General features: G+C 50.0%; 1 protein-coding gene across 1 annotated transcript; it reads left to right on the top strand.

The window, feature by feature from the left end:
* Positions 1–5,964: 5,964 nt before the first annotated feature.
* SLC43A3 (solute carrier family 43 member 3) lies at positions 5,965–24,625 on the top strand. The gene is made up of 13 exons (XM_057729695.1): positions 5,965–6,045; positions 6,639–7,043; positions 7,412–7,541; positions 9,721–9,767; positions 12,169–12,245; positions 12,471–12,563; positions 14,874–15,013; positions 16,108–16,205; positions 17,577–17,750; positions 17,975–18,094; positions 22,142–22,328; positions 22,944–23,067; positions 23,687–24,625. Exons 2-13 carry the CDS (start codon positions 6,860–6,862, stop codon positions 23,786–23,788), a joined length of 1,476 nt encoding a protein of 491 aa, XP_057585678.1. The 5' UTR covers positions 5,965–6,045; positions 6,639–6,859; the 3' UTR covers positions 23,789–24,625.
* The last annotated feature ends 105 nt before the right edge of the window (positions 24,626–24,730 follow it).

Raw genomic sequence — 24,730 nt, 5'->3', positions numbered from 1 at the left:
GTTCACCATCAGCCTCTGCACAGAGTCCCAGCATCACCGAGGGTCAGGGCTGAGTGATGCTCAGCACTGGCTTCGCCACTTTCCCAAAGGAAAAGGTGCTCCAGGTCACCTAGCTAGGGTTCTCCAGGGCTGGGTTGGGACCCCAGGCCTCCTGCTCCTTTGTCCAGTGTTTTGTCTACAGATCCTGGTGAGGCCTTCCCTAGTTTCACCACAAGCTTGATTCTGGTTGATGCAGGGAGGAAAGGTAGACAGGGACAGGTCAGCACGTTAGGGGAGCGCCAGGGTTTCATCCTATATGTGCTCTCCTGGCAAGTGGGAATCCCTCGTCCCCCCGGTTAATTTCTGATACCCCCACCCCCACCCCGCCAGCACCATGGAAACTGTTCTACTTCCTTCCAGCTTCCCTCTACCTTCCCACAAAACAAAAGTGGCTTCATTGGCTCCAGTTCTTTACTGTTCTTTTTATCTTGGGGGATCTGGGCATCTGAAAAATCCTGTTATTTTTCACTCAGGAATTCCTGTCTTAGCCCTCAGGCCCATTTCCTCTTTCCATGAGAGTGCATGGGGGAGAGTATGGGTGGTTGGGGAAGTAGGGCTGGGAGACAGGGATCTGTGGTTGAATGCAGAGGCCGTGTTTCTCTCTCATTTTAATCAGTGATGCCTTCTGAAAGGGGTACCCACCCCCATTCCTATTAGTAATCATCAATACCCATCAACCCAATTCCAGCTCTTGTTCTGTCCAGCACTTGTGGGAGGCCCCTTAGAGGGTGGGGTACAGGTTCCGCACGTCTGCTGTAGTTAGAGCATCAGGGTGTATGGCCCAGCCCTGACACTTACTGCAGGTGTGATCTTGGGGGAGTTGCTTAATCCCTCTGGGCCTCAGTTGGCCCAGGTAATGGATGCTAATAACCACACCTATCCCCACAGGATTGTCGTGAGATGCAGAGAGAGAATAAGCTCAAAGCACTTATAAGAATGCCTGACAGGTGGTCAGAGCTCAACAAAGACGAGGTATTACTGATACTTGTTATTCTTTTTCTCAGGGGAGGGGATGCCTCCTTGTCAACAGTGTGCCCCAGCCTGGTCCTTAGGTTTGGAGATTCAGACGTCAACAATGCACCCAGGGCACTGTGTGCTAGCAGAATCTATGCTGGAGGTCAAGTTACTGATAAACGGTTGCTTGATGAACATCGAATTAGAGCTGGGTGGGGCGGGGTGGACAGCAGGAGGCTCACGAGGCTGAGTCTGGTGAGGTCTGTGACTCCCATTTCTGCCACTGGCACTGGCCCCAAAGCTCCCTGTCGCTGGTAAGGGGGCCCTGTTCTCTGCACTGCAGAGGGGAGGCTGCTCTGTTGCAGGGTCTGCTGACTCCAGCATCCGCCAGAGCTGACCTGATTGGCCAGAGCAACCCCCTCTCCTCAATGCCTCTTTGGGGGGTCCTTCCGGATTCACTCTAGGTTAAAAAGAAAGGTCTTCCTGGGGCAGGGGGCCTCATCTTCATTCAGGGCCCTGCAGCGGCTCCCCGCCCCCCCATTGTCAGACTGCTTTGAACACACCAGGAGACACGCGGAAGGGCCCAGCTCTAAGACTCTGCGCCCCTTCCTATCCATTCTGGTTCCTGAACAGACTTCCTTCCCCAACGCACAGTACAATCAAATCACACCCCTGCTTTGGGTAAGTCCTGTCAGTGATGTAAACCAGTCACCCTGGGTTACACAGATGTGCATTTGGGAGCAACTAGAGATCAGTTCTCAGGGGTGGAAGTTCTGAAACGAATGCCAGAGCTCACCCATTATACAGGGATTCTTTTTCCCCCTCAATTTTTCTTTCCCCCCATCCCCGGCCACACCACCTGGCTTGTGGGATTTTAGCTCCCCAACCAGAGATTGAACGCAGGCCCTCGGCAGTGAGAGCATGGAGTCCTAACCACTGGACCGCCAGGGAATGCCCCCTCACTTTTTTTTTAGGAGCACTTTGTCATCCTCCTCAAATACGACTTGATGATTTCCTCCCCATTTTTCGGTAACTAAATAATTTTTTCCTAACAACAAGAGCTGCTATTTATTAATTAGCTAGTGAACTAATTGGGCAATTTTAATCCACACAGCAACCTGATCCCAGTTTTATAGGTGAGGACACTGAAGCCCAGAGGGATCAGTAAGGTCAGTAATGGCTCAATAACAGTGTTTTGTTTTGTTTTGTTTTGTTTGGCTTCGCCTCAAGATGATTCGTATTTTTCTCCCCAGTTGAAATGAAACAGAAAATATATGCATTTACCTTTTGTCTCCCAAAACAAGGTCTTGAAATCTCATTCAAGACCATAGCAGAGGAACACCAAACAGCTTGACTTGCAGTGGGCCCAGATTTTGAAGGAACTAAAGGTTTCTGTTTTGTTTTGTTTGTTTGCTTGGCATGTCAGAAAGCAAAGCCCTTTATAGCAATGGTTCACAGTGTATCCACATATCAAAATTGGGAAGGGAATGAGGAGCAGGAAAGAATATGTGGACCCTGATCCGAGAGGGGCTTTTGGGGTGGGGGCGGGGGTTGGTCCTGCCTCAGGTTATTTGGAGGAGGAGAGATGTCAGTGCAGAGGCCAGGGGCTGCACTGGAAGGCGGCCCTGCCGAGGACCAGCTATGGCCTGTGCCAGGGGGTGACTTACGGCAGCTCACTCCTAGTGCCCTGTTTGGCAAACCATTCTTCCCTGGTCTAAATAAATATACCCACCTCCCACCTCCTTGTCATAGGGTGGAGCCTGGGCACCCAGCCAGGCTCGTGATGGGAAGGAAAAGCACCCCCCTCTCCCTGCCAGCACCAGGACTTGGGTGGGAAGCAAGATACCTGGTGCTATGTTCCTACTTTTCCTCCGTGCAGTAATGTCCCATGGCTGGTATCCCCAGAGCTTGGACTGGCCTTCACTGCCTAGTTGACTGGCTCTCTGCCTGGGAGGGGTTTTGAGCAGGTAAGTAGTGTCAGCAAATGGGAACCATGGACTTCAACTCTTGCAGCAGAATGGTGACGGTTTGGAAGCAGGTAATGTCCGGGTGAGAGATGACGAGTGTCTGAAGAGGGCAGTGGCCAAGGATGGAGAGGAGAGATATAAAGGGGTAAAATCGATAGGACCTGATTGATTGATATGGGCTGACATCCAAAGGTCTTCACTTAGGTGGTTACTGCAGCCTCAAGTGTTGCCACTCCCCTTACTCTAGCTGGTTCTTGAATGTTCTTGCTCTGCCCAGGCGCCATGCCTCTGGATGCACTATGCCGGCTTCTGCCTGGAAGACCATCTCCTCTTTCCAGAAATCTCAGGTTCCTTTGTCTGTCTCCCCAACTAGAGAATAAGCTCCTTGAGGGAAGGGGCTGAATCTCTTCTCTCTGCATCCCAGCACTTGGCCCAGAGCCTAGAGCGCCATGTATATTTGTTGGAGAATCAATCAATTAAAAAAGATGCAGGGTGAAGGGGAAGGAAGGAAGTGAAGAGGCAAGGAATGAAGACATCCGGGCGCACGGTCAGATCTTATTATAATCATTGGTCTCTCTGATGTTACACACTAATCCTCATCGGAGTGAGCCTTGAAAGTGATCTGAACTGCATTTGCCTCTGCTAGCCGCTGGAACTCGAACCAAATAACACGGGAATGGCTCAAAGAATATTCTATTATTCTGTCCCAACGGTTTCAGTAAGATGGTCACATTACCAGAGGGAGTGCCTTCCTCAGACATAGATGCGGGTGTGCGCTGGGGGCACTGAGAGCTGAGAGAGAGAAAACCAGATAAGGTGGACAGAGCCCTGACAACCTGTCCGGGTCCCGAGCTCCATCCAGTCCTGGATGCACAGATAGCCCGGGAGCTGGGCCTTTCTGACGGCTCCTGCAAATTTACATTCTAAAATCTCTCTCTCTTGGCTTTGACTTTTTGTTCCTCCGTTGCCGTTTCCACACTCACTGATCCCCCAGGTCCTCAGGAGACCAAAATGTAAGCCTGAGCAGGAGATAGGGCTTGAATTAATTTCAGTGTCCTTGTATCTCACAGTAAAATAGAAAATCTTACATCTTAAGTCCTGTTTGTCCAGGGCTGTGATATTTTTTTCCCCCATCAATTAATTTTTTAAGAAAAGACTTGCTTTCTTGAATGTCCTATTAGCCGATGTGAAGTCTGGGAGTGTTAAGAGCACTCACAGAGTGACCTTGGGCAAGTTCCTCTGAAGTCCCCTCCCAAGGTTGCTTCTCTGGCTCTGTTTACATACCTGGACCCTGGAGAACCCAGTACTATCTGCAGGCAGTCTGGCTACCGCCTACCATACATATTTCTTTCATGACAATTAATGCAGTTAAGGTATTACAGGCCCCATCTTACAGGTGGGGCTTCCAAAGGGCTGGCTTGCGGCTATGTAACTAGTGAGTACCTGGGTATAGGACCAGAGCCACCCCTACCCCATGCAGCCCGTGCTCGGGTGGTTACACTTTCTTTATCTTTTGTGTTTTGGTAGCAATCTGGAAAATTCTCCCTGGACCTGGTTTTCCACTGTCCTAATCTCTTAATTCTTCCTCATTAAAAAGAAGGGTGGGCTTGGAATAGCTTGAGTCCCCCGGCCCTAGGAGGAATCCAGGAGGCTGGGCATGGGGGTTTGTAGACTGCATTGAATATGCAAGCAGCTGTCCCCCCAATTCAGCTTTCTATACAGGGGAAATGGCCACAGAAGCCATCAGCTCACTTGCTCTGGGCGGGAATGAGAGCAGCGCAGCTGGTTCAGCTGGCTATCTCATGCTGATCACAAGCTCCGATGGGCAATTATATATGTCTTTGATTAATAAAAAATGGAGCAATGAATGAATACTTAATCAACAAAGTCTGGCGGGCTGACTCTTTCAGAACCTGGGCTGGGGGGGAGGCAGGGAGTAATCAAAGGGGTCCTTGGTGGTCAAAAGGCAGAGCGCCATCCAGGGGGTGATTTCTGGAAAGCTGTTGTCGACTGGAAGGAAAAAAAAAAGCACAACCTAAAAGTTGTGAGTTATGTTTTATTTGGGACCTTACTGGAGACCATAGCCTGGGAGGCAGCCTCTCAGATAGCTCCAAGGAACTGTTCCAAAGAGGTAAGGGAGGAGACAGGATATCTAGAAGTTTTTGTGGAAGAAAAAAACAAAAAAACAAAAAACAAAAAAACCAAGAAGAAAAAACCCAACAACCGATGCAGTCAGACAGGAAAGGATTACTGCCCATCATACCAACAGACATCTCAAGTTCATGATTTTAGTGTTTTTCTAAGGATGGGAAGAGGAAAGCCTCTTGGCTCATTGAGGTTATTCCTGGATAAGACCTTAACTATCTAGGGCCAGTATCCTATTTTTCTCCATCCTGAATTGCTCTCAGGGTGCACAATGTGGTTGGCTGCAGGTACTGGAATGGCAGGTAACACAGTTACTGAAATGCCAGGCACCATTTTTTTAATTTTTATTTTTTTGGTCTGTACTGTTCTTGGTTCTCTGACTCTGTTGGGATTTGCTGGCAGTGCTGGCAGCATGAGATCAGGAGAAAGGATATTGAGCTGGTGGGCACATGGTGAGAAATGTATTCTGTGCCCACCCACGAGGTCCAGGTAGAGCACAAGAAAGAGGGTGTGTGTGTGTGTGTGTGTCTGTGTGTGTGTGTGTCTGTGTGTGTGTGTGTGCAGGGAATCCATCTGTGTGTGCTGTGAGTTTGTGATCTTTCCCGTGGGGCTGTCTGTGCGTACAACAGAATTGAAACTATCTCGGTCACGGGAGGGAGGAGGAGCAAAGGAACTGGGAGGCAAAAAAAGAGGAACAAGAGAGGAAAACATGCTGCTGGGGTCAGAGTGAAAGCAGGGAGGGCCTCAGGGCGTGGTCAAAAAGAGCAGGGGATGGTGAGAGCGGGAGAAGGAAGTGATGGCTAGTGGGATGTGGTACCTCTCTGGCGCCTTCCCGCCCCTTCCGGGATCGCAGGGACGGGGAGGGGCGATGGGAGGCGCGAATCCAAACCTCGCAAGGCGCGCTGCAGTAACCCCGAGAGCTCGGCGAGGAGGGAAGCCGGTAGGACGTGGCGCAGAGCCCGGGCTGGGGCTGGGGCTGGGGGCGCGGGCGGCGGGGCCGCGGGGACGAGGTGAGGGGCTTCTGAGGCCGGACGGACCTCGGGGAGCCTCTGCCGGGACGGCCGCTCACCACGTGCTGGAAGGGGAGCGGGGGTGGGGGGTGGGGGGTGGGGAGCGGCTTCTGGGTGCTTACCTGGCAGGTGGTGATGTGAGGAGGGGCGGCGGGGAGGCGGGTATGGGGAGTCCCAGCAGAGGGTCGTGGAGGATCGTGCGGAGGTGGGGATGTTTTCGCTCTTAGTCTGGCCTGCGACGTGACTAACCGGACCATGTAACCTTGGGCAGTTGACAAAATCCTCTGAACTTCTGTCCGGGAGCTGAAGTTAAGAAAACACCCACTTTGCCAAGTTATTGTGAGGCTTTTTGAAGACCTATGTAAAGTCCGCTACTGCCTGTGCCTGGCTCAGAATTGCTGCTGTTATTTTAGTGGACCCAAAATTGGGCTCAGTTCCAGCTTCCCCACTTGTTACCAGTTATGGGATGGCGAGGCATTTGCCGCTGTTTCTAACACCTGGCCTCTTTGTCTATCCCACACAGAACCCACTGTCCACCTCTACCTTGCCCTCCAGCCCTGTGTACCAGAGAATCGCCCATTGATGGTTTTTGCCCAAGCCTGAAACAGCCAGCACCAGAGAGCCACCTGAACAGAAGGGCTTGCTAAAGGAATTTTCCAAGGGCCCAAAAGCCAGGCTTTGCAGCTCCTGTGGTCAGCCCAGGAGGCCACCAGCGGGATTTGAGGATCGGCTCCACATCTGACCATGCAGGGCCAGAGCCTGCCGCTTCATATGGCCACCCTGCTGACGGGGCTGCTGGAATGCCTCGGCTTTGCGGGCGTCCTCTTCGGCTGGACGTCCCTGGTGTTTGTCTTCAAAACAGAACACTACTTTGAGGACCTGTGTGAACTGAATGCCGGGCTGATGGGCAACGCCACAGCGCTGGGTGGTAAGGGAGTGAGGGCTTCCTCGGTAGTTGAGTCTGGTTCCCAGGTGGTGGGAAGGGGTAGAAAGGACTTCCCCAACACATACGCAGCATTTCTATGGTGAGAGGAAGGGAGTGTTAGCCTCCCCCACCTGCAGCCTTGGTCTTGGAGATGCCTGGTGAGGGAAGTAACAGCTCCCAAGGGGTGATTAGGGGCAGTCAAATCTCAACTCATCTAAGGGAGAACTTTCCACCAGGCTAGCTGTCCGAGTTGGAAGAGGCTGCCCTGGACGGGATCCAGGCTGGGTGCCCACCTGGCAGGGTGGCTGGGATGGATGGGAGGTTGGCCCATCCCGCCCTGGGCTCCTGAGATCTGCCTTTCTCACCCCCAGGCTGCAAAGCCCAGGATGAGCGCTTCTCACTCGTCTTCACCTTGGCGTCCTTCATGAACAACTTCATGACTTTCCCCACTGGCTACATCTTTGACCGTTTTAAGACCACTGTGGCCCGTCTCATAGCCATGTGAGTCCCAAGGGGATCTGAACAGGACTGGGCAAGGGGAATTCTGGCAGCAGCTTTGTTTGGAGGGAGACCCAGGCCAGGCAACTGGGCAGCCCTGCCCCAGCAGCTCTGCTGGAAACTGCTCAGGATGTGAACTCTGTCTAGACCTTCCCTATTCCCTACACCCCTACTTCCCTTTCTTCATCTCCTCGCTCTGTTCCTCTGTGTGCTGTGTGCTGTGCCAAACTGAGCACGAGCCCTGGCCTACTTCCTGTGAGGGCTGGCCTGGGACAGGGTTACGAAATTAGCAAAGCCTAGAATTGCCACACTCTTGGGCCTTCCCTGGCAATCTAGTGGTTAAGACGCTGCGCTTCCAGCGCAGGGGGCACCAGTTCAATCCCTGGTTGGGGAACTGAGATCCCACATGCCGCACAACAGGGTCAAAAAATTAAATAAATAAATACAATAAAAATAGAATAGCCACTCTCTGCACACGGGGACCCTAGTTCTCATCACACCCAAGTGACTCGTTGTCATCCTTCTCCTCACCAGCCCCACCACCCCCATCACTCCCCAGAAGCTTAGGTAGTAAGGCGTCCTGGGTGTCTCCAGTGGTCGGATTTCAGGTTCCCTCCAATAGGAGGGGAGGCTGGTGGGAGGTTCCTGTGCAGATGAGTCAGGAGGGTAAGGGACTTGCTGACTCCCACGGGGTGCCACTGCAGCTGGCCAGGTTCGGCGATAAGCAGAGGTCTGCCAGGGGCTGATAGGACCCAGAACAGGCATGTCAGGACCCAGAGCAGGCACGTCCCGGCACGTCCTGCTAGTTGTCAGGGGGACTGGAGGGTGGCTGGACCAGGAAGTAGCCTAAAGGGAAGAAAGTCCTCGGCTTTCTGAGCCTTTGGGTGCGTGCTGACTGTTGGTCACTCTTGGAGTTTGGTCTCCTGTCTCCTCCTCTTTCCTGTCCTTCCTTTTCCCTCTCCCTCTTTTCCACCCCTTAGTGTGTTAAGAAAAATCCAGTCTTCCCACCTGTTTCTCCTTTACTTTTACACAGAACTCTGCCCTTCTGACACTTCTGGTCACTAGATGTGTGGGAGCCTTTCCCACACCAAGCAGTTCTGTGGCACCAGTTCTGACACTGTCTACCTGGACGTATAGCATCAGATCCCACAGCTTAAGGGCTCAGTTCCACCAGACTGCCCCCCACCTCAGATGCCAATCTGAATGCTAGGTCCCCAGGTTACCCATAAGTTCTCTCTGACTCGGCTACAAACCTGAGATTCCTGTGACCTCCTCCCCCTTGGATTCAGGTATTTGCTAAAGGGCTCACAGAACTCAGGGAAACACATTTACCAGTTTATTAAAGGACAAGATGGAGGATACAGATGAACAGCCAGATGAAGAGACACATAGGACGAGGTCAGGGTGGGGGGGGTGTCCTGAGCCCAGGAGCTCTTCTGTCCCTGTGGAGTTAGGGTGTAGCACCCTCCTGGTCCATGGCTGTGTCCACCGACCTGGGACCTCTCCAAACTCCATACTGTGGGGGTTTTAGGGAGGCTTTTAAGGTAGGCATGATCAATCATTAACTCCATTTCCAGCCCCTCCCCCCCAGAGAAGTAGGAGGCAGGGCTGAAAATTCCGAGCATCTAAATGATGGTTAGTCTTTCTGGTGAGCAGCCCCCACCCAGAACCCATCCAGAGTCACCTCATTAGAATAAAAGATGCTCCTAGTGCTCTTATCATGTAGGAATTTATAAGGGTCTTAGGAGCCCTGTGTCAGGGGCTGGGGACACGGACCAAACATATATTTCTTATTATAAATCAGAATATCACCCTTAAGCACTGCTTTTAGTACCCTACGCTTTGCAAAACCCCCAAACCCCTAAGAGAGTCCCATAATCTTCGGATCGTGGCCCTTAACTAATAACATCCCAGAACTTTAAACTTAGGGTCTAGATCAGTCCAATCATCTCTTTATAGAAAAGGCTGCTGAGGCCCAGAGAAGGACAGTGCCTTGCCCAAGGTCACACAGCAAGAGGAATTAGAAATCAAGATTATGATTTGTAGACCAGGCACTAACCCCTTTCTTCAAGGGCTTGGCTGGTTGGGACGTCTAGGTGGGAGGACCTTGGCTTCACGCACCCTGCCCCTGCAGCTTTCTCTCTTGTTGACAGCGTTCTCCATCTCCCATTCTGTGTTCCAGATTTCTCTACACCAGCGCCACGCTCACCATAGCCTTCAGCTCTGCAGGTGAGTGCTGTCAGGAGGGACACAACCTCGGGGCAGCTGGTGGGTGGGGCAGGTACAGAAAGTGATGGGCAGGACACACTGAGCCCCACAGTTATTCAGAGATCCACAAACTTTAAGCTGGAAAGAGTCCTTGAGAGAATTATTGCTGGTCTATAAAAAACAGTTTAGTCTGGTGAGAGATGCAAAAAATAAGGACAGTGGACGGATCACTTCAGAGAGAAGAATTTATTCAAAATATTATATCCTTCGTATGGTTACGTATTCAATGTCCTCTCCCTCTCTTTTTTTTTTGATGAAATGATAACATGAATGGCAGGTTTTGAAAATACCCTGACTTAGCAGGGTACAAACTGACAACTCTACTGTAGTTAGAAGTTTTCTTTTCAAGTTTTATTGCTCTATAAATGTATACAATTCCCAAAGTCAGGGAATTCCAGTCTGGTTTATTCCCCACTTCCTCCACTATGTAGAGGAGAAAACTGAAGTCAGAGGGAGACCCTTTGCAAAGACGAGCTGAAGGCCACAGAGCAAGTTAGTGGGAAGGGGTCCTAGGACTCTTTGCTAGCATCTCAGTTATAGAGGCCGAGAGATGCCTTCCAATATTCCTCCCCAGTGTCAGATCACGTGGCTTAATGTTGGGGTCAGGAAGTGAAAGTACCTAACTCCGCTGTGTCTAGTACCTGTGCTGCAGCTGGTACTTCATTTGTGTTCGGTGAAGAAAGGCTGACTGAGGGTCTCTGTCTGAGCAGATCTCATGAGGTAGCCTGGTACCTCAAGCCAGTTATTTAAAAGCCACTCTGCTCATCAAACCGGCTTCTTACCTAAAAGCCGAAACCTAATTTTCAAGTAGCCGAACGTGGAGGTGATGCCTGGGTATGTTAGACTCACATTTGTGAAGCACTGGAGCCCCAGTTTTCCCTTCCCCCATCAAATAGGGCTTTCAGGTTTTGGAAGAAGTGTTGAGACCACAGTGATGCTATTGTAAAGGAATCTCAACCCTGCTTTAGTGCTTTTGAAGAGGTACCTTTTATAGAGACAGAAATTGAATGGTAAAGAGTGTGACTGCTCTAAAATGGGCAAGTTTACTGTGCTTCTCAAGATATGGAACAAAAGTTACTAGAATAGTAGTTACTTCGGAGAATATTATTAGGAAGCACACGTGCTACGTTAACATTGGATCACCTGGTGGAGAAGTTACTCCCTTTTTATTTCTCCTTCAGTCCTCTGATTTCATGCACAGAAGTCTTGATTTGGAGCTGGGATGATTTTTAGCACTATGGCAAGCGCAGGTATCAGGCTTTGAACATTCTGAGGGCGGTGGCATTCAGTTACAATTTAAGAACACTGTTTTCTTTTCATTGTATTTATTTTTACAGTTCCTTCCTATTCCCAACAAGCAACACAAGTTGCTTTTCATTTATACTGGTGATACAAAGTTTTCTCTTTTTTTGTGGCTTGGGGATCTCAGTTCCCCCACCAGGGATTGGCCCCTGGGCAGGGGCAGTGAAAGTCTAGAATCCTAACCACTAGGCCACCAGGGAACTCCGGATATAAAGTTTCCTTTAAAAATAATAGATTTCTTTTGGGTAAAAATGAGTCAACTTAAAAAACAAACAAACAGACATTTTAGCAAACAGGACAGGTGTGGGTTATGGCCCACATCATGAAAGTGGGTGGAAAGAAGGCTGTGACCTGGGAAAGGCTAATTTACAGAGGGCTCCCCAGTCCTTGACACTCTAGTTGTTTTTAGTTCTGCTCTTCTTACCCAACACTTGCCAGACCTATTGGAATGTTTTCTTTTGCATATTGGTCTTTCTAAGGGCAAGAAGTATTTATTCATCCTGCATTTCAAATGCCAAGCACAACGCCTGGCACAAAGGAAATACTCAGAGTTTAATGAACAAAAGAGAGACACTCATCTCATGGCTCCCGGTGAGGCAGAAAGAGCAGGGACTGTTATTCCCATTTATCAGATAAGATGACTGAGTCACAGATTCAGAATCCAGCTCAGTGCAGTGAATTAGAGGCTGGGCTCGGGGACCGAGTCCAGGCTTCTCTCCCTCACAGTGTCGAGGATGAATAGAGGGGCTGCTTGTGGTTTAGTATGGGAAGGGGGCAGTGGCTTGAGTCACGCCTCTCTCCGTAGACATCCACCCTGCCACAGACCAAGGGTCATCTTTGGTGGAGAAGAGGGTGGCTCAGGAGACCTCTGCAGGGTCCCTCCACAGGGGCATGTGAGGGAGCCTTGACCAGTACCCAGAGCCTTGGAGGATGCTGGGAGGCTGCCTAGAATTGGGACCCTGAGCCCAGCATTGTAGGGAGCAGGTGGGGGCCAGGGTCTGGGGCTGCATGTTTCGTTTGCACAGTGACACCACCTCACCTCTGTCTTGGATCATTCCAGACTCAGCCGTGCTGCTCTTCCTGGCCATGCCCATGCTCAGTGTCGGAGGAATCCTGTTTCTGATCACCAACCTGCAGGTGTGAAGCTGCTGTAATTGCAGACACCTGGGTGGAGGTTGGGGCGGGTGGAGGGAGGGAGAAGCGCTTTGCTACATTGGCTGGCTCTGATGGGTTTGGCCCAAGTCAGGGTGGTAGCTCCTAGGATGAAGGGTGGGTCTGGGTGTGAGGGCCTGACACATGCTGGGTACACAGGAAATATTTCACAGATAAATAAGTAATTCAGGCTGCTCATGTGGTCTCCAGATCGGGAACCTATTTGGCAAACACCGCTCGACCATCATTACCACGTACAACGGAGCATTTGACTCTTCCTCGGCAGTCTTCCTCGTCATTAAGGTAAAAGCAGCAGCCCGTGTTTATCTCCTCTGCTGCTGGCTGAGCCTTGGGGTGAGGGGTAGGCTGTGTGTGCACCAGGCGTCTGTGATTGGCTTCTAGGATGGAAGGCAAGAGCCTGGACCAAGACTCATTCTCATGCTTTTTTTTTTTTTAATTAATTAATTTATTTATTAGCTGCATCGTGTCTTCGTTGCTGCACACCAGCGTTCTCTAGTTGTGGAGAGCGGGGGCTACTCTTCATTGTGATGCGTGGGCTTCTCATTGCAGTGGCTTCTCTGGTTGTGAAGCATGGTTCTCTAGGCTCATGCGCTTCAGTAGTTGTGGCACAAGGGCTCAATAGTTATGGCTCACAGGCTCTAGTTGTGGCTTGCAAGCTCAGTAGTTGTGGTGCATGGGCTTAGTTGCTCCGTGGCATGTGGGATCTTCCTGGCCCAGGGATCGAACCCGTGTCCCATGCATTGGCAGGCAGATTCTTAACCACTGGGCCACCAGGGAAGTCCCTCATTCCCTCATTCTCATTCTTAGAAACAGGTTTTAGCCCCTGATTCTTTCGTTTTTTTTTTTTTTTTTTTTTTAGTAGCTGCTGTTTTTTATTTTTTTAATTTTTTTAAATTAAACTCAATTAATTTAACTTTTTAAAAATAATTAATTTATTTTTGACTGCATTGAGTCTTTGTTGCTGCTTGCAGGCTTTCTCTAGTTGTGGCGAGCGGGCGCTCCTCTCCATTGCAGTGTGGTGCACGGGCTTCTCATGAGGTGGCTTCTCTTGTTGCGGAGTATGGGCTCTAGGTGCAAGGGGCTTCAGTAGTTGTGGCACATGGGCTCAATAGTTGTGGCCCGTGGGTTCTAGAGTGCAGGCTCAATAGTTGTGGTGCACGGGCTTAGTTGCTGCCTGGCATGTGGGATTGTCCCGGACCAGGGATCAAACCTTTGTCCCCTGCATTGGCAGGTGGATTCTTAACCACTGCGCCACCAGGGAAGTCCCCAGCCCCTGATTCTTACACTGACTCTTTTGTGTGATAAAATATACCCAGGGACTTCCCTGGTGGTCCAGTGGTTAAGATTCTCCACTTCCACTGCAGGGAGTGCAGTTTTGATGCCTGGTCAGGGGGGAAAATTTTGCCATCTTAACCTTTTTTTTTTAAAATAAATTTATTTATTTATTTTACTTATTTTTGGCTGTGTTGGGTCTTTGTTGCTGCGTGCGGGCTTTCTCTAGTTGCGGTGAGCAGGGGCTACTCTTCATTGTGGTGCGCAGGCTTCTCAGTGTGGTGGCTTGTTGCGGAGCACGGGCTCTAGGCGCATGAGCTTCAGTAGTTGCAGCACACAGGCTCAGTAGTTGTGGCACATAGGCTTAATTGCTCCACAATGTGTGGGATCTTCCTGGACCAGGGGTCAAATCCGTGTCCCCTGTGTTGGCAGGTGGATTCTTAACCACTGAGTCACCAGGGAAGTCTCTTAACCATTTTTAATTGTACGATTCAGTGGCATTAAGTTCATTCCTGTTGTTTTACAACCATCACCACTGTCCTTCTCTGGAACTCCTCTCAACCCTGTGAAATTGAAACTCTGTGCCCATTAAACAATAAGTCCCCATCCCATCCCCATCCCCCTCGCTCCTTGCCCCTGGCGACGACCATTTTACTTTCTATTTCTGTGGATTTGGCTGCTGTAGGTACCTCATAAGTGGAATCATATAGTATTTGTTCTTCTGTGACTGGGTTATTTCATTTAGCATAATGTCTTCAAGGTTCATCCACATTGTAGCAGGTGTCAGAATTTCCTTCCTTTTTTAAAGAAATTAATTAATTAATGTATTTATTGGCTGCACCAGGTCTTCACTTTTGTGCAGGCTTCCTCTAGTTGTGGGGAGCAGGGGCTACTCTTCCTTGTGGTGCACGGGCTTCTTATTATGGTGGCTTCTCTTGTTGTGGAGCACAGACTCTAGGCTCACAGGCTTCAATAGTTGTGGCACGTGGGCTCAATAGTTGTGGCTCACAGGCTCTAGAGCACAGAATCAGTAGTTGTGGCGCATGGGCTTAGTTGCTCCGTGGCATGTGGGATTGTCCCGACTCAGGGCTTGAAGCCGTGTCGCCTGCATTGGCAGGCGGACTCCCAACCACTGTGCCACCAGGGAAGCCCTCCTTCATTTTTAAGGCTGAATGATGTTCTATTGCATGTATGTGCCATATTTCCTTTATCTCCTCATCCATGGATGGATACTTGGTTTGCTTCCAGCTTTTGGATGTTGTGAGTAATGCTGCTGTGAACTTGGCAGTTGCACTGACCTTTCCCCTCCTTTTTCTGCAGCTCCTTTATGAACAGGGCATCAATCTCAGGGCCTCCTTCATCTTCATCTCTGTCTGCAGTGCCTGGCATGTTGGGCGTACTTTCCTTCTGATGCCTCAGGGGCACATCCCCTACCCACTGCCCGCCACCTACAGCTACGGGTAAGGACTATGAGCTGGTAATGGTGTGGCCAGAGCCCCTCCTCTGACCTGGAGTAGGAAGCAGGGATGGGACAGACATGGTTATAGTAAGGCAGCAGAAACCTGTCCCAGGACTACACTAGGGATGTATCAGTTAGCTACTGCTGCATAACAAACTACCCCAAAACATAATGGCTTAAAACATTAAGCATTTATTATTTCCACAAGCCTAAGGGTAGGTGGCTAGTTCTACTGATCAAGGAGCTACTTGGATGATCTTGACAAGACTTCTCATGTATCTGATCCTCTGGTGGGCTAGTTGGGGGGCTGGCTGATCTAGGACAGCCTTATTCACATGGGATTTGTCTGGTATTTGGAGTGGCAGGGATTTCCGGCTTACACAGCTCTTATCCTCCAGCAGGCTGGCTTGGGCTTCTTAACATGGTGGTTGAGGGTTCCAAGAGAGAATGCAGAGATGCACAAGGCTTCTTTAGGTTTAGCTTGGAATTGTCACAACATCACTTCTGCTGGGTCGTCTTGGCTAAAATAGCTCACAAGGCTAGCCCAGATTCAGGGGTGGGGAAATAGTCAGAGCTGTATTGCAAAGGGTGGAGAACAGAGGAGGTGAAGAAATGGGACCATTTTTGCCTCCGGTCATCAAAGCAATAGACTGAGGGCATTTATTTGCTGTTGGGCAGTCCCCTGTGCTCTAATTTCATCTCACAGAAACCCTGAGATACACATACTTATCTCCATTTTCCAAATGAGAACAGTGAGGCCCAGAAAAGTCAGGTCTGAGCCACGTTGCCAGAGCCAGGAAGAGGCAAGCTAGGATTTGAACCCAGGCCTGTCCTACTCTTCGCACACTTCAGTGGTTCCCAAACATTGCTGCATATTAGAATGGCTGGGATTACTTGGAGGTCTTTGAAAAATATGGGAGCCTGTCTCCCACGCTCAGACATTCTGATTTAATAGGTCTGGGCTGTGACTTGGGCATTGGGTTGTGAAAAGGTGATTCCAGTGTATAGTGAAATGTACTATTCCCCGCCCCAGCCTGAATCTCAGGCTCAGCTCACAGTCCTTGGGTCAGGCTGATGGGGCTTCTGTTTCCACAGCCTGTGCTCTGGGGATGGCCCCAGAGAGGAAGAGAAGAAAGCAGCTGAGTCCAGAAAGCTGGAGCTACATTCAGAGGAGTTCATTTCATCAAAGGAAGGTAAGCCGTGCTGGTTAACCCATTTCCCCTTCAGAACCTGGTCTTTCCCTGTGGCCAACTTGGTTCCTTAGCTTCAGAGCTTTCTCAGGGACTCAGAGTCAGGAGAGGTCAGGTAGGGAAAAGCCTGGCAAGATCTTCTCAATCCCCTCAGTTAATAGGAGGTTGAGAGAGGGGCAAAATTTTTGTCTCATCTCTCCTTTTTGTTCCTCTTTTCTTTCTCATCTCATCATAACCCTTCTGCCCACAGCCAGTCTTCCATCATTTGCCTTCCCTTCCCCCAACTTCTTTCTGCCTTATTTGTCCCTATTTCTGCAGGTCCCCTGGGTCTCCCCTCTCTCATTGTCCCATCTCCATCACTGCCTTCTTTCTCTCCTCTGCCTGTTTTGGGTCTTTGATTACAAACATCACAAACCACTGCTGGTTAAGGTAGAAACAAGAACAGGATTCTGGGAAGTTCACAAAAGCAAGGGAAAAATGAGCTTGCCAGGCTCAATCCAGGAAGAGCAGAACCAGGGAGCCTCTGGGGACCCGAGTCTGAAATCACAGCCAGTCTGCCTCTCAAGAAGAACGATCAAATGGGTCAGCCTTGGGTGAGGAACAGAACCCATCTGGACCATGAAGAATAGGGCAGGGGGAGATTTCCAGAAGAGACTCAGGATCCTGGTACTGAAAGGAAAGAAGGGGATCTGGATCAGCTGAAATACTGGCTGTGCACCACGAACCCTCTTCTCTAACTTTCTCCTCTCCTTGTCTTTCTTTTCATCATCCTGGCTGAGAAAGTTCAGGAAGGTGTTAGTGCAAGAAACTGCGTTGAGTCCAGGCTAAGACAGATCAGATTTCAGCAGGTGGAGAATGGGGGAGGGTCATTCAAGGTGGTGGGGTCGGGATTATGCTTGGAGGTGGGGATGTGCCCCTTGGAGAGCCCAGGGAGGCAAGAAGAGCAGGTGAGCTTGGACCTCAGGCTGTCCTATTAAGAACTCTACCCCCTCAGCTTTATTTATTTATTTATTTATTTATTTATTGGCGCATTGGGTCTTCATTGCTGCACATGGGGTTTCTCTAGTTGCGGTGAGTGGAGGCTACTCTTCATTGTTGTGCTCAGGCTTCTCATTGTGGTGACTTCTTTTGTTGTGGAGCACGGCTCTAGGTGTGTAGGCTTCAGTAGCTGTGGCTTGCAGGCTCTAGAGCACTGTTCTCAGTAGTTGTGGTGCACGGGCTTAGTTGCTCCGAGACATGTGGGATCTTCCCAGAGCAGGGCTTGAACCTGTGTCCCCGGCATTGGCAGGCAGATTCTTAACCACTGCACCACCTAGGAAGTCCCCCCCTCAACTTGAATTGTAACTCTTGCCTGAATTTTCCTTTCCCCATCAGAGATCCCAGGACCAGCGCAGCAGCAGGAGCCTCGCTCTTTCCGGAGCTGCGCTTTCTCTCGGCGCTTTGCCTGGCACCTGGTGTGGCTTTCTGTGATACAGTTGTGGCTCTACCTCTTCATCGGCACCCTCAACTCTCTGCTGAGCAACTTGGCCCGTGGGGACCTGGCACTAGGTATGTGGCGGGGCTGGCAGGCAGCATGTCTGAGCATCGCAGCTGGGGACTTGGAACCGTGTATGGTGGGGTGCTAAGCTCAGCAGGGCTCTGTGCTCCAGAGAAAGTCTGAGCAGGGGTGTGGGGAGGAGGGCCAGGCAGGGCAAGGGCTGGGTGGGAGAGTCCTCTCCTGTCAGGCACTCTTGGAAAGTTCTTACTGCCCAACCCCTCTCTGCCCTCTGCAGTCAGCACCTACACAAATGCCTTTGCCATCACTCAGTTCTTTGGAGTGCTGTGTGCCCCCTGGAATGGCCTGCTCATGGACCGGCTTAAACATAAGTACCAGGAGGAAGCAAGAAAGACAGGTGAGACCCGGGCACCAGAGGATCAGGGAACCAGGAGGGGAGAGATCTTTGTTTACCTCCATGCCCATCATCTCCTTTCTTCTTAATCCTTTTCTACTTGCATCCATCCATCCATCCATCCGTCACCCACATCCATCATCCATCCATCCATCCATCCATCATCCATCCATCCATCCATCATCTGTCCATCCATCCATTCATCACCTATCCATCCATCACCCATCCATCCATCCATCCAAACACTAGTCACTGAGTGCCAGCTATGTGCCAACCATAGTTCCAGATTCACTAATGGATAGGATAGATATGTCCTTCTCTACCTGTTCTCAGTCTAGAGAGTGGAGAAATGCAAGTAATCAAGCTTTACAATCCATGAAGTAAACCTGCAGGGAGCTATGAAACACAAAGAAGGGCACATAATCTGTTCTGAGTGAGGATGGGATGGGTGGCTTCCTGGAGGAAGTGGCATCTAACCTGAGACCTAAGAAATGAGAAGAAGAGAGTCCTGGGAGACTCGCCCAGGAGTACAGAGGAGTCAAGGTAGTGAAGGGGAGAGTGAAACATTGAGGAATCTGAGGAATCCCAGAAAGTGATTCAGGCTGGCCAGGGCACAGAGAAGTGGTTGGGAGGCGGCTGGAAGAGGGGCAGGGAGTATAATGCCCAGGAGATTGGACATGACCCTTGGACGAGAATGGAGGAACAGGGCTGCTAGTGTATTTAATTTAAGCTCCAGAGCTCAGGGGTAGGGAGGGACAAAAGTAGAGTAACATTTCTCCTATACCCCTATAGTTCATTTTTTTTTGGCTGCGCCACGAAGCTTGCGGGATCTTAGTTCCCAACCAGGGGTTAAATCTGGGCCCTCAGCAGTGAGAATGCTGAGTCCTAACCACTGGACCGCCAGGGAATTCCGTATACCCCTATAGTTTCATCTCCCCCTCCCCACTTCTCTGAGCTGCTTCTCCTACCCCCGCTGGAGTATTTTAAAACAAATCTCAGACATCAGATCATTTCATTTGTAAGTACTTCAGTTTGTAGCTGCAACAAATAAGACCTCTTTTATTTAAAGTAAACATCATCCTAATATCATTATCACACCTAAAACAGCCCCCAATAATAATTTCCCTTTTTTTGGTGGGGGGGGCTGCATTGGGTCTTTGTTGTTGCGCTTGGGCTTTCTCTAGTTGCTGTGAGAGGGGGCTATTCATCATTGCGGTGCGTGGGCTTCTCAGTGTGGTGGCTTCTCTTGTTGCGGAACAGGCTTCAGTAGTTTTGGCACGTGAGCTCAGTAATTGTGGCTCGCGGGCTTAGTTTCTCTGCGGCATGTGGGATCTTCTCAGAGCAGGGCTTGAACCCGTGTCCCCTGGGTTGGCAGGCAGAGTCTTAACCACTGCGCCACCAGGGAAGTCCCCCAATAATTTCTTAGTATCACCTAACAATGTAGCCCTGTTCACAGTTCCCTTGTGGTCTCAACCATGTCTTTTTATCATTGGTTCGAATTCAGGTCCACACAGCAGCCACACGATGTATTGGTGTGCCTTTGAGATCTTTTTCAGGCTCTGTGTCCCCCACCCCGTTTCCCCCTTTGTTCGTTTGTTTATTGAAGGAACTGGGTTATTTGTCCTGTCAAATTTCCCACATTTTGGATTTGGCGTCCTTTTCGTGTCATTTAAAAACGTCTCTTTGGTTGGGTCTTTCCTGTAAACAGGCAGATTGGAGACTCAGTTTCATATTTTTTGGCAAGAATAATTCAGAGGTGAGCCATGGGCTTCCTTCGAGCTCTCATCAGCAGGCCCTTGGTTCCCGCTGTCTTGTTCTTATGATGTTAAGATTGATCAATGGGTTCATACACTGTCAGTCTGATCCGCCTGTTATAAAAGTTTCCCATCAGCTGCAGGGCTAATGATTTTAGCAGCTATTGGTGATCAATGCCTAGATCCATTATTGTATTAGGGTTGCAAAACAGATTCTCCATTTCTATCTTTCCTTCTGCTTTGATAGCTAGAATTCCTCTAGAAAGAAAAATTTTCCTTTGTTAACTGTTTCGTTTCCCTGAAATAAATGCATGGTTTTTCCTCTGTTTACTAGTTTCAGAAAAATGAGTTAGTGCCTTAGCAACTTCCAGGGGTAACCACTCAGTTTCTCTTTTAAAATCTCACTTTAAATATATTTGACATTTTAATCTGTTTCTGTCATGATTCTTATTTTTTTTTTAATTTTATTATTTATTGATTGATTGGTGGTGTTGGGTCTTTGTTGCTGCATGCAGGCTTTCTCTAGGTGTGGCGAGTGGGGGCTACTCTTCACTGTGGTGTGTGGGCTTTTCATTGTGGTGGCTTCTCTTGCTGCGGAGCACGGGCTCTAGAGCACAGGCTCAGTAGTTATGGCACACAGGCTTAGTTGCTCCCCGGCATGTGAGATCTTCCCGGACCAGGGATGGAACCCATGTCCCCTGCATTGGTAGGCGGCTTCTCAACCACTACGCCACCAGGGAAGTCCCAGTCCCATTAGTTTTAGAGAGTGTCTTTCCTTTCCGGCACAAGGAGATATTCAGGTCCATGTCATTGGGTACGTTTCCTGGCCCAGACCTGAAACCAGCCATTTCTCCGAATAGTCCTGGGTGCCTTTAAATGAGAAATGATATTTTAAGACTGCAGTCTGGATGCTGGGATTTCTAATTCTCCTGGGTTGTCATTGCTTTTAGGCCTCAGAGGTACGATATACATAATTTTTTGGATGAAAAAATACATCATGAATACCTAATACTGATATTTTAATTCAAATTTACTTCCCTGATTTTTACATTTGTCTCTCTTTTTCTCTGAAAATCCTGGTTCCTAAAATACTATACATATATACTATATTAATATATATATACTATATATACATATACTGTATACTATATACATATACTATATATATAGTATTTTAAAAATATACTCTATGCATAGTTACTGGTTTAGCAACATCAATACTATTAATAACAGTATGATTGCTGTGTGCTGTTACTCCCTCCCTCCTTTCTTCCTCCCTTCCGTTCTCATCCTGAGGATACATCCTGGAAGAGCTGTCAGTCAAAGTACGGTATTTTCATTAGTTTCATCGTGTTGGATTTTTTTGGAATTGCTTTGCGTGTTTTCTCCCTATCATTTTAATTTAATTTTATTTTAAAAACACTTGCATATCAAACATTGACATTATTCCAAAGCCAAAACTATGAAGCAGGATATAGTCAAAAAAGTTTAGTTTCCTTCTCTGCTCCATGTCCTCCGTTCCTTCCCTCATTAGGAAATTGTTTTTGTTTTCATTAAAGACAGACTGTATGTATATTTAGTTTCTCTTTCCTAGATAAAAGGCAGCATACTGCAGACACTGTCCTGCAGTTTTATTCTTCTTTTTTTTGCAAATCTCTGATGTCTGGCTTAATTATACATAGCTAGGTTCTCTTTTTAAAATTTAATTTTTTTTTTTTTTTTTTTTTTTGCCGTGTGGCACGCGGGATCTTAGTTCCCCGACCAGAGATCGAATCCACGCCCCCTGTATTGGGAGCATGGTGTCTTAACCACTGGATCGCCAGGGAAGTCCCTGTCCTGCAGTTTTCTTTCTGTAACTCTCTGTCCTGGGTCTGCCCCACAGCTGGGCCCCCTCCTCCTGCCTGTAACCAACGCTGCATAGTTCTGTTTCGTGGCTGCAGCGTAGTTGGTGCTGTGTTCCGCTACTGCTGCTGATTTGGATGGTTTCCAGCCTTTTGCTATTACCCATGGTGCTACCTGGAGTGTCTGGCTGTGGCTTGAGGGGCCTCCCTGTCAGGAGGCCATTGTGATAATCTGTGAGTGAGTGATACTGGCCCACAGCTAGGATGAGTCACTGGGGGTGGAAACGAGTGGATACATTTCAATGATATTTAGGAAGTGAATTATCAACACAGGTTGATATCAATATTATCAACATGCATTGATGAACTGAAGATGGGGCATGTGTGGAGAGAGAGGGTTCGGGATGACGCCCCTGCGGGCATCCACGCAGCCTGTGCTCTTCCCTTCGGCCCAGGTTCCTCGGCCTCAGCAGTGGCCCTGTGCTCAGCGGTGCCTTCGCTGGCCCTGACATCTCTGCTGTGCCTTGGCTTCGCCCTCTGTGCCTCCATCCCCATCCTCCCCCTGCAGTACGCCACCTTCATCCTGCAAGTCATCAGCCGCTCCTTCCTCTACGGGGGCAATGCCGCCTTCCTCACCCTTGCGTAAGTGGGCTTGGTGTGCGTTATGTGACGGGGACACCCTTGGGGCAAAGGGAGGTGTGCCGGGGGAAAAGAAATGAGGAGGTGAAAAATCAGAGTGGTCAGGGGAGGCACACAGGGTCTGGGAGCAGGTGTAAGGGAGGTAGAGGCTCGTGGGAAGGATAGAGCCTTCACGTACGTGGAAGCTCTTCATGTCTGCTCCCCTCTACCTCTGTTATCTACCTGATGAACTCCTATTCACCCTCCAGAGCCCACTTCTGTTCCAGCTCTCACAGGGAAGAGTAGAAACAAAGTGTCTTTCTTTCTTTGTGCCACTCCTTGCTTTCTCTGATAGCACGTGCATCATTTAGCACGTAGCAGATTTATTCATAGGTCTTTTCCTCGAGACCTCCTGGGGCACAGCCTGTGTCTGGGTCCCTGCTGTTTCCCTAGAATTGAGCACAGTGCCCTCTCTGTGCTCTGTGGTTTGAAAGCCTAAGCAAAGGTGAAAGAGAGGGGCGGTGTGGGTGGGTGAAGGCAGGCTTAGGGTAGGGGAGCAGGGGGCTGACCAAAGCCAGGCCCCTACCTGGAGGGAAGGTCCCCAGAGCTCACTGGAACCTCGTTTGCCTTTCTGCCCAGGTTCCCTTCCGAGCACTTTGGGAAGCTTTTTGGGCTCGTGATGGCCTTGTCGGCTGTCGTGTCTCTGCTCCAGTTCCCCATCTTCACCCTCATCAAAGGCCCCCTCCAGAATGACCCGTTCTACGTGAGTACTGCGGGGGGGTGAGGGGGACCCTGGCCTTAGACCAGCTGGGATGTCTAGATTGGCGCAGCTGTGTTGGTCCCCAGCAGGGGGCACCCTCAACCTGGCTGGGGTGGCCAGGGTGTGGTCCCTGCAGGAGCGTTTCTTCACATGGGTACATCCTTGGTCTTGCTTCTCAAACTGGGGTCAGTGGGAGTACCCTGCCTTGTGCCGGGGGTGGGGGAGGGTCCCTGAAGCCAAAGTGTTAACATGGCACAGCTCCCGAGGTCATCGAATACTCTCTAGGCCTCTGTTTCTTCACCGGTGAAGTGGGCGTTGGGACTTCCCTGGTGGTCCATTGATTAAGACTCCGCACTTGCACTGCAGGGGGCACGGGTTCAATCCCTGGTTGGGGAACTAGGATCCCACATGCCGTGCAGTGTGGCCAAAAAAAAGCGGGGGGTGTGCTTCATATCTGCTTCCCACCCCCTGCCCCCCTGCTCCATGGGGCAGCATGGAAAACAACCAAGAATCCATCCCAGAGGGCACCACTGGGTCTGCGTGGAAAGTAGAGGGGGAACCAGGCAGAACGCTGGTGCCTCCACTGCTGGTGGACGCGCCTCACTGCTTCCTCTCCCTCCAGGTGAACGTGGTGCTGGTGCTTCTCATTCTTCTGACGTTCATCCACCCCTTCCTGGTGTACCGGGAGTGCCGGCGGAAAGAAGGCCCCACTGGGGTCGCCTAGCTCAAGAGCCCTCCCTCTTCAGCCCCGAGGATGTGTCATCTTCCTCCACCTTTGAGGACCCCGTGTCCGGAAAGACTTTGCCCACCCAGGCTGCTTGTATTAAGTAGCCGTTATTTTTTCTTAAAACAAAAAGGCATATTGTCCACCATGACTTCTTATCGGCAAGGCAAGGAGCAAAGGCACGTGGACGTTGTTAGTTTCGCAGTAGGAAGCACATGATCCTGGCAGATGCTTGGCCCGAGGTGGGGTGATGTGACTGGGGGACGGGGAGGGGGTATCACCTGCTTCTCCAGGCCTCTTTGTCCCTGGAGCCCTTGCGTGCCTGGGCCCTGTGCTGCCGGGTAAGTTTCCAGGTGAAGGGTGAGGTTGTCATGGCCTCGGCGTTGCCACCCAACATTCAGAAGTGGCACCCGGCTCTCCCTCAGAGGCCCAGCCTCAGTTGAAGAATGAGCCTGGGGAGAAAGGAGCAGACGGGGTGGGGTGGGGCGGGGACCCCTGGGCCAAGTCCCAGCTCTGCCACTGATGCTGCGTGACTGAGCAGACCTGTCTCCCTGCTGAGCATGTTTTTCCATCCGTAAAAGGGGAGGGGTTTGGAGGTGGAGGTTCTTTCCGGCGTTCATGTTCGAGAAGGTTTTAAAACAGTGACAAAGAGTGAGGCCACCTGAAGGGCCTTGGGAACCAGCTGGCCTGCTTGACCAAAGGATTTCTGATGAAGCCTATTGGGGATGTTTTCCTCATCAAGAAGGGAGATGATTATTTACTGTGGGTATTATCTGAAAATGTCCTCTGGGGAATAGTTTTATACAATATTGAATTATATATTAAATAATTTTATTTAAAAAAGAAAGCCTTTCTGCCTAAGGCAACTGCTGCCCCACCTCTGCAGGCTTTGGGGCTGTTGTGATGTGCATGCCTGCCTGTGTGTTCCTGCCCCGGTCCCGG

This window comes from Hippopotamus amphibius, chromosome 3 (genome assembly GCF_030028045.1).
Source record: "Hippopotamus amphibius kiboko isolate mHipAmp2 chromosome 3, mHipAmp2.hap2, whole genome shotgun sequence".
Classification (NCBI taxonomy): Eukaryota; Metazoa; Chordata; class Mammalia; order Artiodactyla; family Hippopotamidae; genus Hippopotamus; species Hippopotamus amphibius.
The sequence above is the reverse complement of the archived record's forward strand: the minus strand, read 5'-3'. Positions and strand labels throughout refer to the sequence as shown.

Excerpts from the sequence above, each read along its gene's own strand:
- SLC43A3 (XM_057729695.1), top strand. The coding sequence starts at position 6,860 with ATGCAGGGCCAGAGCCTGCCGCTTCATATGGCCACCCTGCTGACGGGG. Across the intron at positions 17,751-17,974 it reads CCGTGGGGACCTGGCACTAG|TCAGCACCTACACAAATGCC; the intron begins GTATGTGGCGGG and ends TGCCCTCTGCAG. Across the intron at positions 22,329-22,943 it reads GCCGCCTTCCTCACCCTTGC|GTTCCCTTCCGAGCACTTTG; the intron begins GTAAGTGGGCTT and ends CTTTCTGCCCAG.